Source organism: Rhamphochromis longiceps, linkage group LG11 (assembly GCF_057381845.1).
Source record: "Rhamphochromis longiceps isolate RC_006_pf linkage group LG11, R_longiceps_female_GT1.1, whole genome shotgun sequence".
Taxonomy (NCBI): Eukaryota; Metazoa; Chordata; class Actinopteri; order Cichliformes; family Cichlidae; genus Rhamphochromis; species Rhamphochromis longiceps.
This window is the reverse complement of record NC_140567.1, coordinates 9603980-9629568: the sequence shown is the minus strand read 5'-3', so window position 1 is coordinate 9629568 and position 25589 is coordinate 9603980. Positions and strand designations below refer to the sequence as shown.

The window sequence follows — 25589 nt, the reverse complement described above, 5'->3', positions numbered from 1 at the left end:
AAGATTAGTTTTTCATTGTTCTAATTATTTACTTATTTTTACTGTGGGCCCATTGTAAAAATAAATGACTATAGTCCATATGAAAAAGCAGGAACTTTTGATTATTTATCTATGGCTTAATTACTCCCATATGGGAGATTTTATCAGTAGGAAAACCTGTAAAATTTCTAAAAATATAGTTAAAAGTTTAAAATCTATTCCCTCCTTCACATATTCCAAAACTACCATCAAGTGGCCCAGATTGGAGTCTTTGCGGGAACAAATCTGGCCCCCAGGGCTCATGTTTGACACCTCCACCCTTTGGTGTCACCTTATCCAATAATCTAAAATATAACCTATTACTTAAAATACATTTTAAATTACACTAAAGGCCTTTAAACCAGCAATTTAAAAAAAAAAATAAAAAAATCAAAAGACAGTGCAAAAACTTAAATCGCCACCAGGTGTTGCTGCAAACCCACTGTTTCTTTAGGCGTTCCAGCTTAGACAAAAGACTCAACCTGAACAGTCATTGGGTCTACTGGACCTCAGTTGCAGAGTTGTTTCACAAGAAGGTTCGAGGAATTGCAAGATTTTTAATTAGATCCAGACTATTTACAATTAAAAAGAAGACTGTCAGCTCATACAACTCCACATTCAATTAAAAATGAACTCAGATTTACAGAAAGGTGCACTTTCATATTCCCATTCTTGTAGCATTTAATCATAAACTCATGTTCTGCTTAAAAAAATAGCAACCTATAATACTTTTATATTTAAAATTTCTTTTCAAATAAAAGGAAGACAAGATATACAGAAGCATCAGATAAACCTATATCAACTTACACACACAGCACTGAGAACCCTGTAAGCTACTGGCCAGACAAGACAAGGTAAAACACTTCTGCAGTTTCAAAAAGTTCCAGCCAAACTGAGTTTCTGTTGACCGATTATGCGTTTTCAGGTGTGGTTTTTTTCTTTTTTTTGTGATAAATCCCTGATCTACACTTGAAGCAACTTACATTTAACTCTTAGTTTAGACACTATCGTAACGACCTTATTTAAAATGGCTACAGAATGTATTGCATGTTCAATCTTTAAAGGGAAGTACAAAAACTTACAAAAGAAAAAAGTATAAATGAAGAGAGATTATCCAGACGCGGTGGCACTGGATTTTGTAATGGCTCATGCAGTGGGTTGCAGAAATCAGTGATATGAAAACCAGTATTGGGTGTGTTGGCACGCATTAAAACACCAACAGCCTCCTGACCTTTTTCTATAGCTATTAAAAGGCCGACTCACATCACAACCACAAACACAGGCAAGCCAAATAATAATAATAATAATAATCATAATAATAAAGAAGGCTCAAAGAAAAGCTGTCACTACCCTTGTGATCAAAATTGTAATAGAAAATATTTTGTGCATTACAGAATATTTTGCAATGAGATCTCTTCCAGTTTCACTCTAACGTATCACAGCAGCAGTCTGTAGAGTGGATAACAAACACACGATATCCCAGAGATGTCCAGTTCTAAAACAGAATATTTAAGTCTTCAGCCAACTCCTGACCGTTTGTGTCTATTATTACTGTGTGAAGTGTTATAGGTCATCATTATTGTTACCATTTTTATTCTACGTTATTACATTAGCAAAGATGAGTTAGCTTTTCCATATACAGTAAAGAAGAAGAAGAAAAAAGAAAAAGGCAACACAGGACGAGGCCGCATTAAAGGTTGTAACTATATCCGAGTCCCTGAGGGGCACCACACAACAGCAGAGTGAGAGTAAGCCCTGTAGGTCCTTTGCCACTTCTCCACTTTATTGGCACGTGGTTCCCCCTGCCGTCTGGGAGAAATACTGCATCTGGTCTCCACCCACCAACACCTCGGTTCAGTGAAAGCAATGTAGTGAGAGGGCGATGGAGGACAAGCAAGAAGCATTCTCGTGTGGAGTCGGTTCCAGGCTTTCCCTGATAACAGTACATTCAAGAGGCGCAAAAGGGCGATCTGTCTGCATAGGGAGCAGCTGCTTCTTTGCCGGAGATCTTAAGTGCTTCTTTATCCGGAAGCAGGGATGTTAAGGCCGATGGAACCTAAAGAAACAAACAGCTCTCATGAGGCAAGATCACACCTTTGTAATCCTTAAGCTTTTAATGTACCTTATATTGCTATTTAAGGTACAGATTTTGCTCTAAAAGTCTTCTTCTGCCCGTTGTTAGTGCTGGATTCTGCCATTCAACCAGGCATGCACAAGAAAGATGACTACATGGATGTTTACTGGTCACAACTCTATTAATGTAGTAGCAGATCACCACTGCTGCTAATTCATATTTAAAGTGTTTAGGTGCAAGCAACACAAGATGGCTTTAAGTGTAAAGCAATCACAGGACACAGTGCATGTGTAGCTAAGGCAGCCGATGTCTACAGACTAAAATAAGTGACATCCTGAAGGTCGTTAACAATTGAAGGAGTATGAAATAAACAGTGTTGACACAGTAGCAAGGTAACAAGCTCCTTTGGCTAAAACCTGCTGTTGGGGGGGAGATGTCTTCAGGATGAGCGCCAAGGTTGGCTGCAAATGGCAGGAAGTGTTCAAAGATGCATCACTCTCAAGTGTGCATTACATATTTCATTGTTTCCCTGACACAACCAGGAGAAATAAATAACAACAAAAACAAAACTGTGTGGTGTTTGCATGGCTTCCCTGTGCTCCAGGTACCCGTCTTCCTCCCAAAGGCCTAGGTTTTGGGTGGTCATGCATGTTAGCTTAATGGGTGATTCTAAATTGGCCGTAGATGTGAACGCGAGTGTGAGAGGTTCATCTGTCTCTCCTTTAGCTCTGCGATGGACTCATGAGCTGTCCAGAGTGTTATAAACCAGTTTCTCGGTTTATAACAGCTGAGATAGACTCCGTACCCCACCAATATGAAGTAGTGGTGTAGAAAAACAAATCAGCAAAACACAGTACCTCACTCATTTGACCAAAGCAATCAATCAGCCAGTCAAGTTTCAACTAAAAGGTCTACCTTGTGTAAATTCTGCTCTCTTCATGAACCTCCATTTCAGTGCTCTTATAATCATTGAGCTCCTTCCGGATGGCCGCCTAGACAAAACAGCAATTTGGTTAAACATGAACTCAGAAAGAAAACGAGACAATATACTGCTAAAAATTACATTAACCTAAAGGAGTTGCACATGTTTAACATTTAAAATCATATGTTTGTAACACTGTCTTGGACATTTTGTAAAGTGCTGTATCAGAAAGCGGGTGTGCCGATAAAGCCTTTATATGCAGCTGATTACCTTGTCGGCAGGAGTGAGCTTAGTCCACGGCTTGTCTGCTCTTCTATCGTAGTCCTGGGCATCTGTGACTTCCACATACTCGTGGAATCGCAAGATTTTTCTTGCCTGTAGTTCTGCAACCGTGGGTCTTTGACTCAGCTACAATAAAGATGTTTTTTTTATGTCAGTTTAATATCAGGTAAATACATGGTTTAACACTGGGATGTTTGCCGGCGTGCTGCTTCACCTTTCTGGTCAGCCGTCGCTTGATCTCTCGAACTTCGGCTTGTCTGTCAGCCTGATTTTTAGCTGAGGGGAGAACAAAGATGGGAGAAAGAATAGAAGAGCCAAATTTAGACTTTGGCATAAAAGGCTTGGTTTGATGGCAGGTTTAAAAGCAATTTCTAAAATTAGATATGTGCTTGTTGTTGACAGATGTGAAATGTACTTTGTTGACAAATGCTGAGGCAAAAGCATCAGACGAAAGAATGAGGAGGGGTTTTGCTAAAACCCAGAAACAAAGGAGTCCAAACAAGTCAAGGATCATGAACAAAGACAGAGAGAGTTAATACTAACGCTGGAGGATGTTTCTTTGCTCGAGTTCCTCAGCAGTGGGTCTCTGACTTAGTCGCCTGAAATAAAAAAAAAGAAAAGAAAAAAGAAAAATGGAGTCCTATTTTTACACATTTACTTCACTTGGACATTCAGGTAATAAGCAGGTCAAGGATCTTTTAAAAATTGGTCTAATTTCTTCAGGAAATGCAGTTTCACTGCTGTCATTTTAAACAATACAATGATACCGCTCATCTTTACCTCGTGAGTGCAGTGCCGATTTGTGTGCGAATGGCTTCCCACTGCTCTCTGCTCTGCCAGGTGAGGCCGGTCTGTCCTGGAGGGTGGTCATCTCGGCTGCTTCTCTCCTGCGTAAACCTATCCCTGTCGGGAGCAGAGGGACGGCTGCTCAGCTTCAGAGCCAGGGTGTCCTTTCTCTTCACCCTGCTGGCCAGTGCGCCTGGATAAAAGCCAAGCGGAGAGATGCAGTAAGCTGAGAAGGAGCAGCAACACTGCACAGGTTTACAAAGAGTCCAGAAAAGCCACTAAATGACCTCCGAATCAGTTTGTTATGCTTACTCATCGGGGGCTCATCCTCCTCATCTTCATCTGAGTCTTCATCTTTATGAGGCACAGGACCATCTGAATCACTGTCCTCCCCGTGCATGTCGTGTTCGCCTTCCTCATCCTCATCCTCCTCATCTTCTTCCTCGTCGTCGTCATTGCCGTTTCCCCGTGGGATCACACAAATGCCAGCGTCACCGACCAAGCACCGGCGACTCCTTGGCTCCAGCTCTGGCTGTGGAATCTCCCCATCATACTCCTCCTCTTCCTCATCATCTTCTTCCTCTTCTTCTTCCTCTGAGTAGTCATCCTCAGATCTAACAGGAAAAAAATACATGCATATAAAACATTTTTTCTGGTTTTTTTGGGCTAATCCTGAAGACGTGTTTTTCAATGAATTTAACTGAAATATGTCCCTCCAGCTATATCTGACTTTACAATGATGAAGACTGGACTTTTTTTCAGCTTGAAATGGATATACAAGTAAGTCCAAAGTGTACACAGCTTAGAAAATGGATGAAAAAGATCCGAAAGCTACATGCAAAGACAGATCACGTGCAGACTCCATACTTCTTCACCATGTACTGTCTTTGTATACACTGATTCATAGACTTTTCTGTGCAGAGAAACTTACAGTTTTAGTGGTTGAATGCTGACAGGCAGAGGGCGACCTCCTCCTTGGTACTCTAGAGGTGTTTCGAAAAGCAGTGTGTGTGCCCGCTGCGACCCATCTGGATGTGGCTGAGCCGGGCCGGGACTGGACAGGGCTCGCTGGATCATGATGTGCAGCGGTACGGGAGCCGGGCGCTGGGGAGACTCATTGGTCGGGCTCGGTGGGTCGAAAAGCATTGGTATGGGTTGGGGGAGCGGATGGGGGTAGGAGTGCTGATGGTGGAGGTGGTGGGTCTGTATGTGTTGGCGGGGTGGAGAAGGTGGTATGTGAGTCGGCAGGGGAGGGGACGGAGGAGGGGGAGGCAGCTGGAAGCCCAAGGGGAGGCTGCTGTGTTCCTCCAGAGAAAGTGGTGAGGGGATGATGGGATGGCTTGAAGCAGAGTCCTCTGTGTTGCGTTTGGTGACTGGGGTGGTCCTCTTAGGAGGCATCGGAGGAGAGGGTTTGGCCGGAACAAGGCTAGCGCCCCCTGTTGCTTGGGTGAAGTCACCTGCAAAACGAAAAAGAGCTAATCCAACCATAACTGCTAAAGAAAAACAGCTACAGCTTAGGCGTGTGAGTGATTTGCTAGCAAGTGCTTTACTTTTGAATCTAGTTTGTCACTGTGACGCAAGTGCACAAGCATCAGTCACACATGTATAACATACCCGGTATGACAGAAGACACACGAATGCTGGGATTACATGTCTGACTGAGCATTACTGCATCCGTACAGCAAGTTGGTTCACATGACGGCCATGAACGCACACTTTGCTCTAAAAGACCAGTGTGCAGCGAGTGCTCCAGGTCACAGAGACAAAAAAGATGCATCCATGCTCTTCACAGCCAGACTAACCCCGCACCGACACTTTTTCTATTAGCGTAGTAAAGCTCCTGAAGCTCCTAAACAAAAAGCTCAAATGCAAACCTTCCAGTTTTGCATGCACATTTGCATATTTGCTATTTGGCTCTTAAGACTTCAGAGGACAGCTTTAAGGCAACATTTCTGTTAAAAGCAGACATAATAAGTGAACAGTGCTGACAGACTTACAACATGCAGTAACCTACACTGTAATGGACTTCCTCTCTATAATAAGTCGAGCCCTTATGTTAGAAACATTTTGCCTTTTTATTCTTCGACCCATTCAGTCATCCATTCAAGTCCACCCATCCATCCCATTTGAGTGAGAGCTGAGTGGATTAGAGACATAAAATTCATTTGATGCATAGCAGAACACAGCTGGAACCCGCTAAAGGCCCTCCCTTATTCAGAGGCAAAATACACTCAACTGCACTCACACAGAAGTTGTCTCCTGCATACAGTAAGCACACTCATTATCAGCTTGTTATATGCATGCGGCTCTTATATACCAGGTCCAAAGCAATGAAGGCCGGTGAACAAGTTAAAGGCTTTTCAGAAGACATATGTTGGCAGCAGGAAAGGATGCGACATGATGAAGTGTGCAGACTCTGAAGAGGGCATTCCAGAAATTGGCACCCCAGCCAAAGAAATACCAGGGGGGCATCCTTTTACCTGAGCGCAGGCCTCCAGCCCGCCGGCACAGGTAGACAGGCAGGGACAGGTAGACATCATAGTCGCACTCTCGCTTCCAGCAGGACCAGTAGAGTGGAAGCTGAGCGTTTTCTCCCCCCTGCAGGGCGGAGACTAACAGGGACGAGATGGAGGCCTTCAGCTTGTATGTTTAATGAATGCAGCTACTTTCTGGTGTCGTGTTGTTGATTTCATAAGTTACGGCTGTGGTCAGAAGTTTACATCCACTCATCGTGGGCATGAATTTCATAGTAATTCTGGGCATTTAATGATTTATTTGAACTGTTTCAACTTTTCTTTTTCCAGGGTGGAATGATTGTGCAGCAAACATCTTTAATGAGTTAAAAAAAAGAATTTGGTGCACACAATTTAAATTATTTTGGGTTTCCTCTAATCCACACAGAGTCACGGATCTGACTTTTAAGTGTAGTCTACAGATTTTCCTGACTGAGGTCGGGTCTTTGGAAAGGCCATTCGAGAAGCTTAATGTTATCCTGCTTTATCCATCCCAAAACCAGTTTTGTTGTGTGTTGGGATCATTGTCTTGTTGGAATTTCAACCATCTAGCTGCTGATTTGAGGTTGAAGAAGTTGAAGAATTTAGAGGTAGTCATTCTTCTTCATTATTCCATCCACTTTATGCGATGTACCAGTACCCCTGACAGCAAAACAGCCCCAGAGCATGATGCTACCAACACCATGCTCGACAGTACCATGTTCCTAGGTCTTGTCTGACTACAAAACATTTGTCTAGAAGGAATTTGGTTTGTCCATGTGGGCAGCTGAAAATTTCAGTCGAGCTTCAAGGTGTCGGTTTTTTCTTTGTCGATATCCTCTCAGTCCAGTAAAACCAGTTTACCGTCATTCATATCATATTCGGTCACCTTTCTCACTCAACATGTGTTAATAGACCTCTCTGCTGAGTCATACCTTTTATTAATCTCTGGCTGTCTTCCACAGCATGTCTTTATCCTGTCTTCCTTCTCTCACCCCAACCGGTCACAGCAGATGGCCCCGCCCCTCCTGAGCTGGAGGTTTCTTCCTATTAAAAGGGAGTTTTTCCTTCCCACTGTCGCCAAAGTGCTTGCTTTGGCGGGGGGGGGGTCACATGATTGTTGGGGTTTTTTCTCTGTATGTATTATTGTAGGGTCTACCTTACAATACAAAGAGCCTTGAGGCAACTGTTGTTGCGATTTGGCACTATATAAATAAAATTGAATTGAATTGAATTTCATATTGACAGTTTCGGTCTTTTTCCAAAACTTGGCAAAGTAGTTACATATCCATATAACATGATCTTATGTAAGTAAAGTGTCTGGTTGAGGTGTAACTTGCTGAGGAACATTTATCCCAACATTAGTGGGGGTGAGTGTATATATTTGAGCCTGTATGTATACTTCTGATCGAGTGGATCGAGAAAACCCAGAATAAAATCAAACTTGTGCCCCAAATTCGTGTTTTTAAAGTCATTACACACGTACGCTCTACGATCATTCCACCCTGGATGATCATGACGATGCCAGTGATGAGCGGATGCAATCTTTTGAACACAACTGTATATAAACAGAGTTGCACTATGAGGGAATGGTACTGTTTCCCGAAGCGATAATCACTAAACAAACACATAGGTAAGAACATGATTACTATCCTTGTAACTGTAACAGTATCCGCTTCACGGTGTGTTTTATTAACACCTTTTGTCTCAGTTGTTCTTTGTCCATAAACTTGGCCACAAAGCAAAGAAGCCTCCTGGCTTTTAAAATACAGTCACTTCATAGTAAACTGTCAACAAGTGTACTGAGAAATTAGATTTCGAGGAGTTCTCTGTAGTGTAAATGTTAACCTGAAACTAGTTTAAGTTCCTAACTGACTCATTTTGTATTCTATTTGTGTCAAGAACAACAATTAGTATAATAAACTGATGACAAATGGGGCATTTTTGTAATCCCCCCCTCCCCCCCTACTGGGAATTAAAACACGATCCCAGATGAGGCAAAACCACAGAACCGCTACACTGTATCTGTGGAAGCAGTGGCCCACAGCCACAGGAGTCCTTGTTATCCTCATAGCGTAAAATGCTGGAATACGTTTCTGCTACAATAATCCAGGCTTAATAAGTAATTAACTGGGGAAAAGCAGCTCGTGCTGTTAAGATAGTATCGTATACAGGATGTTGTGCTGAAGAGTTTACCATCAGTAGTGCACTGACGCATAAATGTACATACTGTATACGCCAGCTGGAAAACTACACGCTAACTGAGCAGGGGTTGGATTGTTGATGTATGCTTCCTGTCCCTGCAACATCTGTTAACCTAAGAAGCTACTGTTAGTAAAAGCTTACCCAGCATGGCCGCGTTGCCCCTGTTCACAGGCTTGGGTGGAGGCAGAGGGGGCTGCTTGGCGGGCTGAGAAGTGGGGGTAAGGGCAGCGGCCGAAGACTGCTGAGTGTTGGAACACGCAGCAGTCCGAACAGGTTTGGACGTCACACCCGACGGAGAAGAGAACTGGCTCGTGGGGTGGTTGGATGGAGTTCGAGGTGGACACTCGCTGCCAGGTTCAGGGGTGGAGCTCACCAGCCATTTTGGAGGCATGATCACCTGTTTGGGTGGCAGAGGTTCACGTAGGGTGTCCAGGTCAGGAGCAAAATGGCTGTCTGATTCTAAAAAAAAAAGGAAAAAGCAGCTAACCATATAGTTTTATATCATAACATGTAATTCTGCTTATATAATTTTAAAAGTTACAGCACGTCAACTGAGACTGATAAACTTAAGCAATACATGATTGGTTTTCAGCTGCAGTGCATATACTGTATTCTATTTATGCATGATCATAAGAAATACACTTCAGTGAATTAGCAAAATCTCACCAAATATCCCAGTGGATTGCTATAAATGTTTCAGCTCAGAGACTCAGCGATGAGCCACTTTTCTACAGCTCTAAGCACTCCAAGCACTCTCTGTGATAGCACTTGTTTGAGAATGGCATTATCTAGGGATCAGCTGTGAAGATAAACAGAGTAGGCGGCTGCAATTACCACCAAAAAAAACCAACCTCCATCTGCCCACCCCACTATACCCGCGAGCCGGCCCCCACGCTGTTCCCACCGCTGCGCCCACGCCATTCCTGCCGCTCTCAGGTTCGGGGCTATTTATTTACAGAAGTGTTATCAGTGTGATGCCATGTAAATCAAAGAGGAACTAATCCAGGGGAAAGCAGGAAGTCAGACTGAAGAACAGAGAGAGAGGAAGCAGGAGATGTGATAAAGATAGAAATGCGAGTGGGAGAGGTAAAAAAAAGTAGCATCATAAAAAAGAAAAAAACAAGGTAAGATGAAAAGAAGAGCAGAGCAATGACACATGAAGGAAAGTGGACAAAATTTTCTTTCTTCTTTGCTGCAATGACGTGCTATAGTGTTTGCATACTTTTCAACTCCTAGCATGTTTACACATTGGCACAGAATAACCTGTCACGTGAGCGATAACCACACAGCTGAGATCTAAAAACAGAGCTAAACACCATTATTTTTGAACAAATTCTATTTTTCTGGGAAATCAATTAGCTGTGGCACTTTACCAATTATCACTGAGCTCACTGTGCTAGCCTTAAAGGGCAATAATGAGTATAGCGATCGCGCCACATTAATTAGGAGAGGAGAAGAGAGGACGAGCTATTCCCTCATGTTCCTGAATAAGAAGCATAGCTGGAGCAGGCCTCCCGGGAGCTGACAGGAGCCCGTCTATATCTGGGAGGACAGCATATAAGCAGAAAAGTGACAGCAAAAGGGAGGGGATAAGGTACCCAAGAATCACCGACTTTTCGAATATGAAGGAGGTTAAGGTGTAAAAGGTGTGCACTTCATCGGTTATGGCCTTACACTGACAACAGCAGTGCTGCTATGATTGCAACTTGTAAAAATTGGTGGAAAAATTCAGATTGCAGGGAGGACAACTACTGGAAGTGACTCACCTCTCCGGGCCCTCCCCTCCTCAGCAGATGCATGCCGAGGGAGTGTAGGCTTCCAGTCTCCTTCTGCAGGCCGACTCCTCCTGCCGTCCTCGGATGGGGCCTTCTGCAGTCCTGGCCTCTTTTGCCCGTCGTCAGGGTGAAGCCTGCCACCATGTCTGCTCTCTTCCATTTGTCCGTGAATGTGGCCCTGCCAGGCCATATTAGACTTCCACTCGCCCTCCCCTTGCGCCCGTGCCCCAATCCCTGCGCTTCTCCGTCCTTCGTCATGCAGTCCTGTTCCCCTGGAGCCCAAAGCTCCACGGCGGTCTCCATCTGAGGGAGAACAACGGCCCCTTCGGTCATCTGGCTGGGCGAGCCATGCAGGGTTCATCCTAAAATCTGAATCTGAGGGGAGTTGGCCCTGGTTGCATGGGCTCCTGACACCACTGATGACTCCTCCTCCTCCAACAGGCAGAGTGTGGCCATTCTTTACATACGACTGCTTCACATTTTGTGCTTCTCCATCTAAAAAGATTGGTCAAAAACACTTGGTGAATACTCAAATAAATACATTAGAAGACTGAATGATATTCTGAGCTACTGAGAAAGTGCGGAAGGACATTACATGCTAAATTGATACATCTTTTAAAGTTTTACATACTGGTAGTGCTGTGTTCAATATTCTACAATTAACCTGATGCATGGCAAGATAACTGATAACTATCCAACTGAGCCATAACACTGTTAAACATACTTTTTGCTGCTTATTTCTTCTTTAAATCTGGATTTCAGATACAGTGAGGGGTGATTTTTGGGGAGATTTTAAAGACTACAAAATCAATACAGAAACTGTTCAAAAATAATTGCTATTTGCAGTTTTCTTTCCCACAGTAATAAAATGTGCCCTTAACTCAAGCCCCATGGACAGTCATTGTTTGCCGTGATGAAGAAGCTGCTGTAGATTTAATAAATGGGCTCCTGCAACAGCGGGACCAGCAGAACGTTTGCACACCCCCCCTTTCTAAGCTATTTTGCTGCAAGGCACAATTTGTTCCACTTTTCCTCAGCTCTGGAGAGTGGCAAGTAATTTTAAACAGACATCGCATTACTTTGAGAAACAGCAAGGTGAAAGCAGTTTTTTCTCAAATTTGTTTTTCTAAATTTGTCTCAGGCACCTGCTGCATGGGAAGACAGCATGGGCGTTATTGCCTCGGGGCTGCTGCTGTCAGACGCAGACAAAGCTTTGCAAAGATATCACATTTTGAATCACACAAGTCCCCTCACCACTGTCCGGGACCTCCTTCAGCACCCCCTGTTCTATAAGCTCCTGTCGGGTGCGCCTTGTCGACATCTGCCTCTCTAGTTCTGTCAAGAGCAAAAGGAAATGACATTTTATAGACCATTTTTTCACCAAGATATTTATGATTTAAAATTTTCACTGTGATCTCATGCACCAGAAGCAATATATATAGATATATATATGTTGTGCTAATTCGAGTCACTGAACTGGACCTCTTCACCATGCTTTCTGGTTGTAAGTTTCCCATATTATTCAGTAACACTTAGAATCAGTTAGCAAGTATCTTTATATATAACATACTGTATATAACATGTGGGTGTGGCTTCTAGGCCTGAAAAGTGAAGCCAATTCAGAAGTGTCTTAAATCAGTATACTTTTAATGACCAGCAAGGGCAACTCTACTGGTTGCAGAAAGAAGTCAGATTGTACAAAAGTACATAGTACTCTACAAAAGGATAAACACCCTGTAACTGTCAAGTTTCTGCGATACTTTGCTCTCGGTTTTTCGTACAGATGCAGCGGTCTCTTATCACGTCCGGCATCAAACCATCGAGGAGACAGCCAAAAGTCTAGAACTTCAGTAACCAGCAGGTGTCACAGTAAAAACATCCATCTTTCATATACAGTCTATGGACACGACTTTCCTGTCCTGCAGGTTTTAGATGTGTCCTTGATCCAACACAGCTGATTCAAATGGCTAAATGACCTCCTCAATATGTCTTGAAGTTCTCCAGAGGCCTGGGAATGAACTAATCATTTGATTCAGGTGTGTTGACACAGGGTGAGATCTAAAACCTGCAGAACAACGGCACTCGAGGCCAGGAGTTGCCTAAACCTGCATTAGATGATATGTTAGAACTCCACCCTCTAAATGTTCACAGATGGCATGTGCCACACTGCTAAAGAGATGATTAATTAGCCAAAAAGGACGCTTCAAAACGCAAGGGCACCATGATATACACGTCATCTCTTAACGAGACATCTTGTATTCATCTTATTGTATTATGTGCACTGAAAATAGCGAGAGACAAACTTGCTTGTAACATTTGGGCGGAAACATGTTCACAGAGGAATTTTAATGACATTTGAATACAACTGATACGGCCGCTGGGGTGAAAGGAGAGGTGGCATTCGCAAAGAGAACAAGTTTGCAGCACAAACCTTCAGAAGTTTCTTTGAACTTCTCGCTGCTTTTTTTCTTCCTCCACTTCCACGGCTTGAAGATCTTGCCAAGGGTCGAGAACTTGCCCTTGCGCTTCGGGGGAGGGGTGCTGTCCCCGGTGCTGCCTCCCTCTCCCACCATTGTGCTGTGGTGCTGCTCAGCTTCATCATCTAAAACAGAAAGCACAAATTTAAAACAAATACAATAGAACTTATAACATGAAATTATAGACACCCCACTCAGCAGCGGCGCTTTCTATTTTAACTGAGCTCATCTGCTGCTTTTTAACGAGGACCAGGATCATTATGGCGGTTATTATCTTTAGCTGTTAGTTCTCGGGGGCCGAGCGTGCTTTGGCAGGGTGACGCTGAGAGCTCACGGACTCCTCCACGTATCCACAGCTAACAGGAGAAGCCTAACACTGGCTCTGAGCCAGGATTTCTCGCTGTCAAGTACTCACATTCCTTAACCGGATGGAGTCTAGTGCCTTATCAGCCTTTCAGCCCTCGCTGCTCCCATAGAGAAGAGGGGCACACACGAATGCAGACATAAGCAGCAGAAAAAGGTTGTCAGTCATTCTGCATACATATATAAAATATATACACATGTACACACCCACACATACAGGTAACAAGACGCAAAGGCCCTTTAAAAACCACAAATTATCATTAGGTGTCACCAAGGCTTCAAGAACTCAACTAAAAAGCAATCTGCAGACATGGCTACATACTCTGGGTCACATGACTGACAGGCCAACTGACAGCGCGCTGAGCTTGGAGAGGCTTTCAAACAGGCTGCAGCTGCTGTATTCAGCAGACATAATATTTACCAGCAGAGAGAGAACAGAGTCCGATGTAAAACATCCAGTCTCGGGCTCACACAGGATGTCTTGGCGACAGTAATGCCCTGCAGTCTGATTCCCACAACAATATGCTCTCACACAATACTGATGTGGCTTACTTAACAGTCCAGGGAACACTAAAACAACAAAACGTTATTCCTGGATAGAAACTTTTTCTTTATTTGAGACACACACACACACTGATACGCATACATCAGTATCAGCTAGCTGCAGTCCAGCACCCCTGGAGCTGGCAGGGTTTCAGTATCTTGCTAAGTGACACTACAGAAAGGCGAATGGTTGCTGACACAAGATTCAAACCCATTTTTTGCAGCTGAAGGACAGGCACATTAACTCCACACTGCTGGCGGTGTAAAATTTGAGTTGAGTGTTTACACAGACCTCAGAAGCCTGACAGACTGTAAACCTCGGATAGGAAAACAGTTTTAATCACAATACTTCAACTTCATACCCTACTGTGAGTTTAAAAATGGCATTTTTGACAAGTAGTTAAAAAGCAGACACTAATCTACCTTGAAGAGGGGTGCTAAGTGTCCAGCTTGCATGGTGGTGGGACTTAAAACAGCACGCCATGAGGACGCAAGGAGCATTCAGCAACCAAAAATCTACTGTCCTGTGTATATGCCAGCATCAAATCACAGATGACGAAAACGCAGGAGACCAAGTTGCAGAGAGTTGACGGAAACTACAGCAGAGAGTCCGGAGTCGAGAGACATGTCCACGCTGTGGAAATCCAGCTTATCTCTGCGAGGTAGAAATCTGAGGACTCAGACCAGCTGCCATAACATCCAGATTAAGCATTGCTTAAGGCAGCTTCTCCGCGATCCAGAACTGAGGTTCTCACACACAGCAGACCGTTCTGTCAGAGACGCCTCTGCCACAGTGGCTCAGCTGAAGCCAGTGAAGCAGGATAAGAGCTGGCTGTGCCAGGCCTGCACACTCCAAAGCACTGCAGAGATGACGATGGCAGAGGACTCAGCCCATGCAGCAGGCATCTATTTGAAAGCTACGACTGACCATATCCTCAGCGGTCTTTTCCGTTAGCCAGTGAAGCTCGATTATAAAAGGTGCCAATCCACTAGTACAAAAAAAAAGTCCTCAAAAAAGAAACAAGTACAGAAGACCCAAATCAGCTGTCACGTTCAAGAGAGCTTGTAGATCCACTCCAAATTATTCTTCACAGATACAGAGAAAAACTCTCCAACATGCCATTGTTTCAGCTGTAGTGTGAAGAGGTCTGGCATGTTGTGACACTATAGCTGAGTGTGACTGTGGGTTTTGAAATTGGAGTAGAGGGTAAAAAAAGGGCTACAAAGAGAGAAAAAGTACAGACATAATGTGGCGGGCTGGGATGGGGGGGCTGGAAACGCAGTCACAGAATCAGGGTGGAGTGCCGTTTCCTCCCAGAGAACAAAGGCAGCCTCTTCCCCTCATATTCAATAACATAGTCCACTGTACAGCTCATGGAAACACTATGCTCGAAGGTACAACAGGGAAACTAATGAATGATGATATATAAAAAAATAGCTCCATTCATAACAGAGCTACATTCTTAATAGTGTTACTCTAATGAGAAAGTCTGCCCAGATAAGCCACAGCAGACAGGAAACACGAGAGTGTGTGACTGTGCTGGTGTCTTCCTATGACATAGCCATATCCAGAAGGCACACCTACTACTCCCCCATGCAACTGGCCAGATTTCCCTCTAACCTCATGATTCACTGAGTCATGGCAGGCTGGTCAGGTGAGCATGTGGGTAAAGGAGATTGTTGCTGTAAAGGAGCATGCTATCCCGATCGCTAACACAAAAACCAAAAGTCCAGGCGGATAAATATTAGGAAATACCTCCAACCTCGGTGTAACAGTTACCTTTGTCAGGGCCGATTATGACATTTAATCCACTTACGAGCGCTGACTGTTTCCTGCGAAAAAACGTGTTCCCTAACATTTTCAACAATTTAAGATCCAGTAGAAATAAATGTCATTACATGACACTGTAATATGAGTAACGTTTTACTGCTGTACATATCTTTTTACTCACTACTTGCATAAAATGCACGATCATATAACATTGTGCGGCGCTTAGAAACTTGGAATAATTGGTGCGGTACAAAATTATGTAAAACCTCTGAGCCAGACAACATATGCAATCTGATGTTCCTGTGCAGTGTAACATAAGAAAATAAGTGCACAAGTCATGCATGAGTGTGTTAAAAACACTGTAGAGAATTAGCCACATGATCCCAGTGATTTAGCATTCCTTGTGGTGGTAAACATGAATGAGGGGCAGAATTAGGAGGGAGGCTACGCAACATTTGTGCAAAGTTTATTACACAATCACCAATCCTCAGCTCTGCTCTATCCTCTATCCTTGAAAACTAGTAAACGAGAAAATAGTTTCATGTTGTTGATGTTAGCGATGGAGGAAACCACAGCTGTGTAAAGTACACCAAGAATGTAAGCCCAGAAACTCACCACTGCGGCTATGTTGTTGTTGTTGTGGGTCCTGAGCTGAGATCTCCACACGGAGGCTCTGTCCCATGATCCAGCCCCCGAGGGGCCCCTACCTGTCCTGCACCTTTAAGTGTGCGCCTTACACGATACAGATCAACTCCTTCACCTGCCGTGCTTCTTCTGCGACAAAGTCCCCGTATGCCCTAAGATCTTTTATGCTTCTCTGTGTCTGTCATCTAGCCGCCTTCTGTGCCTTTTCTTCAATCCTTCCCCCATCCCTCCTTCGCACAATATCCTCAGACCTCCCCTCCCTCCCTCCTGGAGTTGGACTCCCCCTTCCTTGCTGACCCTCCCTCCTTGGCTCATAGCACAGGTCAGCATTCACTGAAAGATGCCTACCATTCCAGGGAAAAGACACGTTTTGTTTTCAATACGGCGCGTGTTGTAGTATGCGGTGCAGTGCGTGTACTCAGTAATATCCGTACAATGTAAAATATTCCTTTATAGTGAATTAAAAAGAGTTAACCAACACAGAAGACACTAGACCTGAAGCTGCAGATCTCAGACCACAACACACAAGATATAGTTATATATACACAACTATAATGCAACTATAGTAATGTAATTTCAATCAGTACCCTTGACCAGTAGAAATGCTTTGCAAGATCAGATGCATTACTGTTTCTAAGGAAAGGTCCAGTATGCTCTCATCGCCATCAACAGAATGACACTGACCAGGTTGAGTGGACAGTTTGATCAGAGAAATAAACATTGCACTTTCTATACAGGGTTTGCACGCTAACATTAGCTGACTCCTGCTCAGTAACCTAATGTTAGTGCAGGGTGTTTATCATGCTGCTCGCCTCCTTTAATGTCTCCAGGCACCATTTTATACACTTTTTTAACTCCCTTATATCACATTTTAAAAAGACTTGGAAGGATTAGCATGACTTTGAAATATGTTTGCCAAGAAGCACAGTCTTGTATCAGGCTTGAAAATAGAGAGGAGAGGCAAAGAAAAAGTGAGCACTTTCTGTAAATGAGAAGAAAAGCGGGAGTGGACCCCCTGAATTAGTGCTTTGATTTCGTTTGACGTTCGAGTGTCTTTAGAAGAAGAAAAAAATCTCATCTGAGCCTCAGAGGAATCCAGAGCACTGTGCTGTGTCATTATGCCTGGATAGATCAGAGCTTTGTGAGCATTTGGCTGCATCTCGAGCTGCTTCTAAAGATGGAGAGCTAGTGTGTTCGGCAGCGTTCCTTTTCTCTTCCTGTGCCCCACATAAAGCCACCACGCCGGGCTGGCTTCCAGCGAGAACTGAGCCAATCCGCATGACTCCAGAACCTGTTGGCCTGACCTGGATAACAGACTGGGACAGGCTACTTCAGCAGGGAGGGAGACTAAGTCAGGTACGCACATATGTACATAAACATCCCCAGCCCTGTCTGACAAGAGTGTGCAATGAGTCATTCACGATGGGGGAATAAAGTGAAACACAGCATTAACACTGCATTTAAAAAAACCACAACGCGTAACTCGGTACTCACCACGATTTTCCATTACAGAGTTTGAGGCACACCAATCAACATCTCCTGAAAAACACAAGTTTAATACATGAGCAGACACATTCTCAGCTCTACATTTGTTTCATTTTATACCTTTATATAATTCATTTTATTCTGTTATTTCAATTTATAGTTTTTAATGCAATTTTTCCCTTTTATGTATTAGCTATAACATTTTAGATTGCCTTCAGATATAAAGCATATGATATATAAATAAAACTCCTGTGCATTGACTTCTGTATATTTAATTGGATTTGTGCAACTGCAAAAAGTCGTACACATACACTACACAAAGTCATGGGAGGGGTGTGGGTGGTCGGGGTTCTTGGCAACAGTACAGCAGTATTTTTTCAGGTCTCTAGCATGTTGACGATGCCACCTCCAACCATCCTATCCACTCTGAAAGAGAGAAAAACAAGGTCGATCACATCACAGTCTGACATACAACACACAACTAGGAGATCCACACTTCCCAGGAATTTTCCGATAAGACTGCGAAGAGAAACCGATTACACCTGGGCGTGAAAATACAGGCACACCGACTAAAAGTCACAACTAGACAAATAATACTCCATATCTCAGAGCTTGAACCTGTCCGGGAATAAATGTCCGGAAAAGATGTATCTATGAGTTTGGATGAAGCAAAAAAAGTAATTTCTAATACCAGACTGAATCTATTGTGTATTTGAAGGTGCGTGCTGTAGGAGAAAGAAAGCAGAAGGAAATACTACAAAGGCCTTTAGAAGCCCCTGTGTAACAAAAACTGATACAATTTGGTCAGACTTTACAGAGCTTAAAGCAGACTATAGCTCCAGTCCACTAAATCACAAAAGGTCTGATGCCACAGTTTGTATCCATTGATGTATACATGGTGACGGTAATGAGTAAATGGCTTTCTGGCATTCATTCAAATCAGAGTCGTGTGTAAAATGACACTTCAGTTATGTAACCGCTCATGGACAAGCTCACAAATAGCAATTTTATGTACTCAAAGTGGTGCACCGTCCATTCTTTGCAATAGAAAAGCTGGAAAACAGAAGCAAAATCACAACACAAAAGCTTTGATAATTAAGGCAGCAAAGAAAACCAAGCAGAAATATTTACTTTTGCAGTACTGACTGATTAACAAGTATAACTGCTGTATAATTAGAAGTAAAAATACATTGTCAACGATATAGTGTTGATGCACATCTAGCTAAGCTTTGTAGCACATTGAGTCAACACTATGTTTTTGGGAATCGTCCTTCATTTGGTCCATCTTCTGTCATGTTGCCTTCAAATACTAACACAAGACTGCAAAGACTTTACAACCACACTGGTTTGGACCAATCTACTGCAGTTTTAATCAAATGGATTAAATCAATCATACACATACTGGGTATATTATTTAAAGCAGCGGTCCCCAACCCCAGGGCCATGGTCTGCAAGTCATTTGGTACCGGGCCGCGAGAGTTGAAGCTCGTGTGTGAAATTTATGGTTTTCAGAGTTTTTATCATTAACTCAGTTTCCCTGGGTCTTTTCCCGTGTTGTAGTTGTGTGTCTTATTTTGAAATAAATATTAACGCGTTACCATAGCAACCAGAGAGGATTAAGGGGCAGAGAGGAGGATGTTGTTGGCACATTTCAGGAGGGCGCTGCTAATAAAGTTACACAATTACACAGTGAATTTGCGCTTATCATTATATTTACAAAATACCACAGTTTTTGTCTTGGTCGTATCATTTTATTTTGTTGTATTTATCCGCGACACATTAAAGGCCGGTCCGTGAAAATATTGTCTGACATTAAAGCGGTCCGTGGCGCAAAAAAGGTTGCGGATCGCTGATCTAAAGTATGTAAACTGTCGGGAATTTTGGGGGGACCAGGTGTTGATGTCATGCACACTTTGCTTGAGATTTGTTTGCCATCTTGGACGTGTCATAATGACCAGTTGCTATGGAAAAATGTGCATTCGCCGACTGGTTGGCACTGGTTCCTGGAGGTTGCTGGCTCTCGCTGAATCAAATTACGATTGAAAAACTCTTCCTAGCGACTGCTTTGGTTTCAGGCAGACTTCCATGGTTGACTGCAGTTTTTCATGTTTGTCTGTAAACACTCGCTAACAACCATTTCCATGCAAACTCAGGGTGACTGCAGCAATATGCTAGCAACCAAAGCAAGCACAAGGAGGTTTTTGCCAACCAGAAAGGGAATACAGATTTTGTGTGACTGGGGATATAGTAACCACTTTCCTAGCATATGCCAACAACCTCCAAATTGGCTGACAAGTTAATTGTCACATGCTTAGTGGAATGATAATATCAAAGGGCTAGGTATAGATTAAAGCCTGTTGGTGAGATGAGACAGAATGAACTAAGGCAGAACTCCACCCTCTCAAATCTACTGTGTTGGTGGGTTTCTTAGTCATATACTGCAGGAATCATATACTTTCTTTGCACATGACAACATCTGAATGGTGGGGAATTATTTCATACATTTCTGACATTTCTAGAAAGTTATAAATAAAACAATATTACGAGTCTGTTATGGCATCTTTAAATCTCCTTCAGGTGACTATTGTTGTGATTTTGCACAATATTAATACAATTAAATTGAAATGATTTAAAGTTTCAGCTATAAAGAAAATAAGTTGTTATTTTCTAATTAATTCATTAGTTCTAGTCCCAGCTGAACCTGATTAATAATTCAAGACAGTGTGTTTGTTGATTGTTTAAATGGTTCAATGACAGAACAAGACATGCAAGCATGATTGTACAGCAGAGCGCAAATTAGACATTCTTAGCAATAAAATAGCTGAAATGCTATGGAAGCCACATCTTTTAGAGAAAATCAGGCACAAATGTTTTCTGCAGTGAGAAAACCACAAGCAATCTAATGTGAAAAAAACCAAACAAAAACGCTGGTTATAATTGTCAGTGTACGAAGTGGCCCAAACCCAGACCATAAAGTTTGGCTTTGGGCCACAAAATTCCTTCTTGCTCTTAAATACTACTGATGAGCCTCACTGCAAGGCAAAATTCTGGGTTTTAATGGCCTTCATATCATCTTACATTTGAGTAAATTAGGCAAACTGCAGCTTTATTGCCTTGAAATCTAATGGTTTTGCCAGTGAGGGATATATTAAGAGAAAGTGTGCTGGCTTTTGTTACCGGAGGCCCTTGACTAGATCATTAACATTATCACTGGCCAATGTCCTACCCTGAAGGTAAGCTCTGTCAGTCTAAGGAAGCTGTGATCGTATTGCAAAATAATCCAAATATCACATATATAAACGCAAACAGTTCACTACATATATAATTCTGGATATTCAGTTTGGAATTCTTCTCTATTTCTCCTCTAGGGCAATTTTCTGGCAGGTCAGAGGTCAGCTTCCCTTTCAAAAGAAGAAGTGTAAGTAACATCACTTGCACATCAAACAGGCCAAACAGCACTGCCTGAAAGCCTGAAATTACTGTAGCCTTCGTAGTGCAGCCATTCGCATACAGACTCACACAGACTGGATGAGAACCCTAACACCACTGAGACGAGGCAGATGCATTTGTGGTCAGAGATGAAATTTTTTACACTCCCGCCCAGTGCCACAGCCTTGGCTAGATGACTCAAAATAATCGAGCTGTGCGGTGAGTGTTCCACGGAAAGAGAAAATATCTCTAGGTCTTCAAAGTACGAGCGGATTAAAGGCAGGGGGTGGAAATTAAAATACTGGGACTTTTCCATATATATCTATACATATAAACAGGATTATTCGACTACACTTCACTTCAGGCTTTTCATAAATAAAGAACTGGCTTGAGGAGATACGTTCCACAGGAAAATATTGTTCTGTTTCACTTGCTGTTGTCACGCTCACAGCCAGTCACAGATAAAAAAAAAAAGGGATGTTCATGGCCTAGTTCCTTATTGAGTTGTTAACCCTGTACCTGCTTTTTGATTGTACAGAACAGATCGATATGAAAGTAATGTGTTTATCGAAACTATGCAGGACCTCTGAGTTTTAACCATGAAAGATACCTTCTCAGAGGCCCCTAACAGCTGCCATATATCGCTTCACACAGCTGGACAAGCAGATCGAAGAAAACGGGATGCACACAATCAATTAATGACACAAACTCTTAATTCGAGCTGACCTCTTCGGAGAGAAGAATACATAAAAAAGTCTAACTTACCTGCCCACTTTATCAATCACTATTCACAAACTACATCCCTGCATGGCCGATTATTTCAGCCTGGCTTCCAAATCCCAAATGCACCAACCAGGTATGTGAAAGTGACTGTTAAAGACCGCCTAGAGGTCCCGACTGTGTAATCTTCTGCGGAGTGCACACACCCTCACTGGCGCAGTCTACTAGTGTTGATTCAATTACGATGGGAGCGGAAACGGCAGCAGCTGGCTGAGTTATGCCATCTTTAAATAGCAGTCTGCTTCTCACTCCAGGGTTCTGGGCACAAAAAGCTGCCAAATCACTGGAAGAAAGTAATTAACTCCATGCTTAAGTCCTAACAAGGTAGACTCTAACAAACTGAACACAACGAGCAAATGTTTGAATACAAGTTATTATGTGCAGCAGGTAGGCTGAGCTGAGGCATACTTACAGGCCAATTCCAGTGAGGTATCAAAAAGAAATAAGGATTGTAAAACAGAACATGGCGATCGAACCCATGTTGCTGTGTCTACGCTTGGACCTTTCTGTAGCTGTCTGTCCCGGGCTGCACAGTTTCTACACCTCTTTCCGAAATGGATGGACGAGGGCGTCTGTTCCCAATCTGTGCTGGGAGAGCGTCATCAGAGCCTGCCCCAGAAAAGTGCCTCTCACCACAGGGACCAGTGCCCCACTTTTACAAGGAGCCCAAAAAGCTCCTCGCCTTTGCTAAACTTTTCTTCTGTAGTGTCCTTCCACCTGCGTGAAGGCTGCACTGCAGGGGAACCAAGCATAACTTAAGTGAAGTTATTTGATTATCGGCGACAAGCTCTGCCATGGCGCACATGCATGTTTACACACCGGAGCAGGCCGCCCACTTCTGCTCCCTGCCAGCGGATGCCCTGTGAACGAGGATTGATCTGAGACATTCAGCAAAGAGCTTTTAAGGAATGTGATGCTCAGACTAGTCTCATCTGCGCGGTTTAACCAAATGAATCAGGCACAGTCGACAGCTTAACCATTGTGGTTCTCCTCTTAATGGTCCATTAAAGAGGAGGCTTCCAGTGGGAAGTGGAAAGAGCCCGAACACAAGCCATGAGCTTCTTTTTTTCTGCAAGAGCACATTAACTTCAAGAGTTATTATGGTGGATGGAACCACAGGAAATGGATTTCATTGCATGTTTAAGGAGAGAAAACACCTGATGAGACCATTAGCCAAGTTTTATCGTGTGTCAGATTCAGTAGCTGCATTGAATGCATTGAAAAGAAATTGAGACAATAAAATAATAGCCTTATTATAAACACATTTTTATTCCTCTCCATCAGGAGGCTCTCTGAGATGGAAGTTTATCAGCCTGGTCTGGAGTAAAACTGAATAATTTACTTCACTCTCATTTCCTCATGGCAGTATAGCTTATAACGTCCTTGAAGAAGTATGCACTCTCCATAATAATGGGCTGCGATGAATCCGTATAAGAAAAGAAAAAATTACAATTAATATAAATTGCCCTGCCAGACTGCCATTTCTCCAATCACACTTTGATGTCAGACACATGCACATCTTTCATCGCTGCCCTAACAATCCATGTCCTAATTAGACCTACACGGACAGCGGATTTCTAATTGTATCGCCGAGATTAAACTGACTCTTACTTAACCGGTTTTCATTCCCGAGACAAAAATACAAAATTACCTGAGAGGTTGAATCGGGCAATGTCGTAAAAAAGCATGAAATTAAACAGCTGCTACTCCCCGGCACCAGGAGAGGAAAAACGGGAGCCCGTGCGAGAAGGCTCGCGGCACCGACCTGCCCTCTCTCTCCCCGCGAGCGGATCTCGCGCCAGTGGAGTCAAGATGCTGCTGAGTGAACGAGAGACCGGAGTCAAGTCAGCCACGCAGCGAAAACGGCGACTTCCGGTGTCACACCTCAAAATAAAAACTCTGCCGGTAGACACATTTTATGAAATAGAGTAAATAAACAAATAAACATAAATAGAGTGGGGTCTGTTATCCCCCGATTTGTCATTGTTCCTGACATTTCCGCCATGCTGTGATTTATCAAGCCTACAGATGCAGGCCCTGAGGCAATGTATTACCCTTTTAATTATTACTGTGAGCTGAAGATGGGCCTATAGGTGTTACACCCCACCATAAATGCATCATATGTCCTTAAAAGTAATCCATGTTTTTTTCTTTTTCTTTTGCACACCAGCACCAACACTTACACAGAGATAAGACAGCTATAGGGACAATCGTTTTGGCCATTTCTCTTTCTCAGTATATATAGTTTAGATGTAGCATATATGGCACAATATGACGCGGATAAATAACCGGTCTGCGGACCTTCCGACGACATTCATCGGCACACACCATGCACATCCTGATCATCCAGATCCTTTGTTGTGCACGGTCTCCTGAGCAGAGCATCAGCGGGGAAAATGGAGTTCCAGGGTGTGAAACAATTGCAGCAGGAGCAAAGATGTGTGCTGACCCTGTGGCACTCGCTTTGTGCAGAAACACAGCACTTTCACGCGCAGCATCGCACTGTGAACGTGCAAATCGCTTTCTGAAAACGGCTGCTTCGCACTGACCAACTTGAGAGCGCAACTTGCAGGTTATTGTCTGTGCAGACATCTCTGCAGCAAACTCACCGTGTTGTACTCGCTGCTCGGGAATCAGCAGCCCTACATCCCTCCTGACGAACGTCCCTCCTCCGCCGCCTCCTCTTTTGAAAGTACTTACAGCCGACTTAAAAATAGCAGCCCGGTCATTTCCTCACCTCACACTTTCCCCTTCTTCCAGTGCCCGGTCCAAACATTTTGCGCACTTACCGGAAACCATCCCGAGCTGCGCATCTCGGTACCGGTAGTCCTCAGTGGGAGCGACAGCGCCGCATTAGCCGTTGAGAATACGGCTTCTCTCTTTGTTGTGAAGACTTCAATACCCACCAGGCTTTGCAGTCCACAGCTCTGGGGTGGGAAGGGGGTGGAGGGGCATACCGTTATGTTGTCCAGCTTCACACTCTCAGGATGAAGACCCTCTCTTCCCTTCCTTAAAAATAACAAAATAATAAAGGCAGCCCTGACGTACAGATTGAGCCTGCTATCATTTTAACCCCCATATGACATTTTATTAAACACACACCCTGAGTTATAACGCTGTAAGAATGAGACTGATGCCGAAAATAAAATACAACCATTTAAACATTTAATAATAATAACAGTGACAACAACAACAACTATAATAATAATAATAAACTACATTAAGTTATTGATGGGATTGTTGTAAAGCAATAATCTCAGTGTATTATATGCTCTGTGAAATTCTGTATTGTTCTTGTTTTTCCAGTATCTCTTCATAGAGACCATTCTCACTAAATCGATTGGCTGCTTCCATTTTGGGGGCGCTTATGTTTGATGCTTTTTGAATTATTTGATGATTTGTCACAAAAAAATATCAAAAAATCTTCTTTAGTTGAGTAAATGGGAGGAGTAAAGCGGACCAATTAACCAACAGTGTGGGAAAAAAATCTTCAAAATTTTACTCCCAAGTCATAAAAAAAAGAAAACTAAAGAAAAGAGCAT

The 25589-nt window shown here is 43.2% G+C and overlaps 1 protein-coding gene across 5 annotated transcripts; it reads right to left on the bottom strand.

The window, feature by feature from the left end:
- Nucleotides 1-542: 542 nt before the first annotated feature.
- On the bottom strand, nucleotides 543-24926 carry phactr4b (phosphatase and actin regulator 4b). 5 transcript variants are annotated; one of them, XM_085422213.1, is made up of 16 exons: nucleotides 24837-24926; nucleotides 18150-18264; nucleotides 17848-17892; nucleotides 12986-13156; nucleotides 11809-11889; nucleotides 10546-11049; nucleotides 8921-9238; nucleotides 6563-6694; nucleotides 5014-5539; nucleotides 4395-4696; nucleotides 4077-4275; nucleotides 3840-3895; nucleotides 3511-3572; nucleotides 3285-3422; nucleotides 3008-3084; nucleotides 544-2074 (listed from the first exon to the last, which is right to left on the bottom strand). In XM_085422213.1, exons 3-16 carry the CDS (start codon nucleotides 17858-17860, stop codon nucleotides 2059-2061), a joined length of 2595 nt encoding a protein of 864 aa, XP_085278339.1. In that variant the 5' UTR covers nucleotides 17861-17892; nucleotides 18150-18264; nucleotides 24837-24926; the 3' UTR covers nucleotides 544-2058. The 5 variants fall into 5 exon arrangements, with proteins under 5 accessions (XP_085278337.1, XP_085278339.1, XP_085278338.1 ...); XM_085422212.1 differs by lacking the exon at nucleotides 24837-24926 and adding an exon at nucleotides 24657-24830; XM_085422215.1 differs by lacking the exons at nucleotides 6563-6694; nucleotides 24837-24926 and adding an exon at nucleotides 24657-24830.
- Nucleotides 24927-25589: the final 663 nt, after the last annotated feature.

Bases quoted from the DNA above. Each gene is read 5' to 3' on its own strand.
- phactr4b (XM_085422211.1), bottom strand. From the start codon at position 16,390: ATGGGACAGAGCCTCCGTGTGGAGATCTCAGCTCAGGACCCACAACAA. The intron at 13,157-16,323 runs GTGAGTTTCTGG...TTTCTGTTTTAG, and splicing joins ACAACAACATAGCCGCAGTG to ATGATGAAGCTGAGCAGCAC. The intron at 4,697-5,013 runs GTAAGTTTCTCT...TTTTCCTGTTAG, and splicing joins AGCATTCAACCACTAAAACT to ATCTGAGGATGACTACTCAG.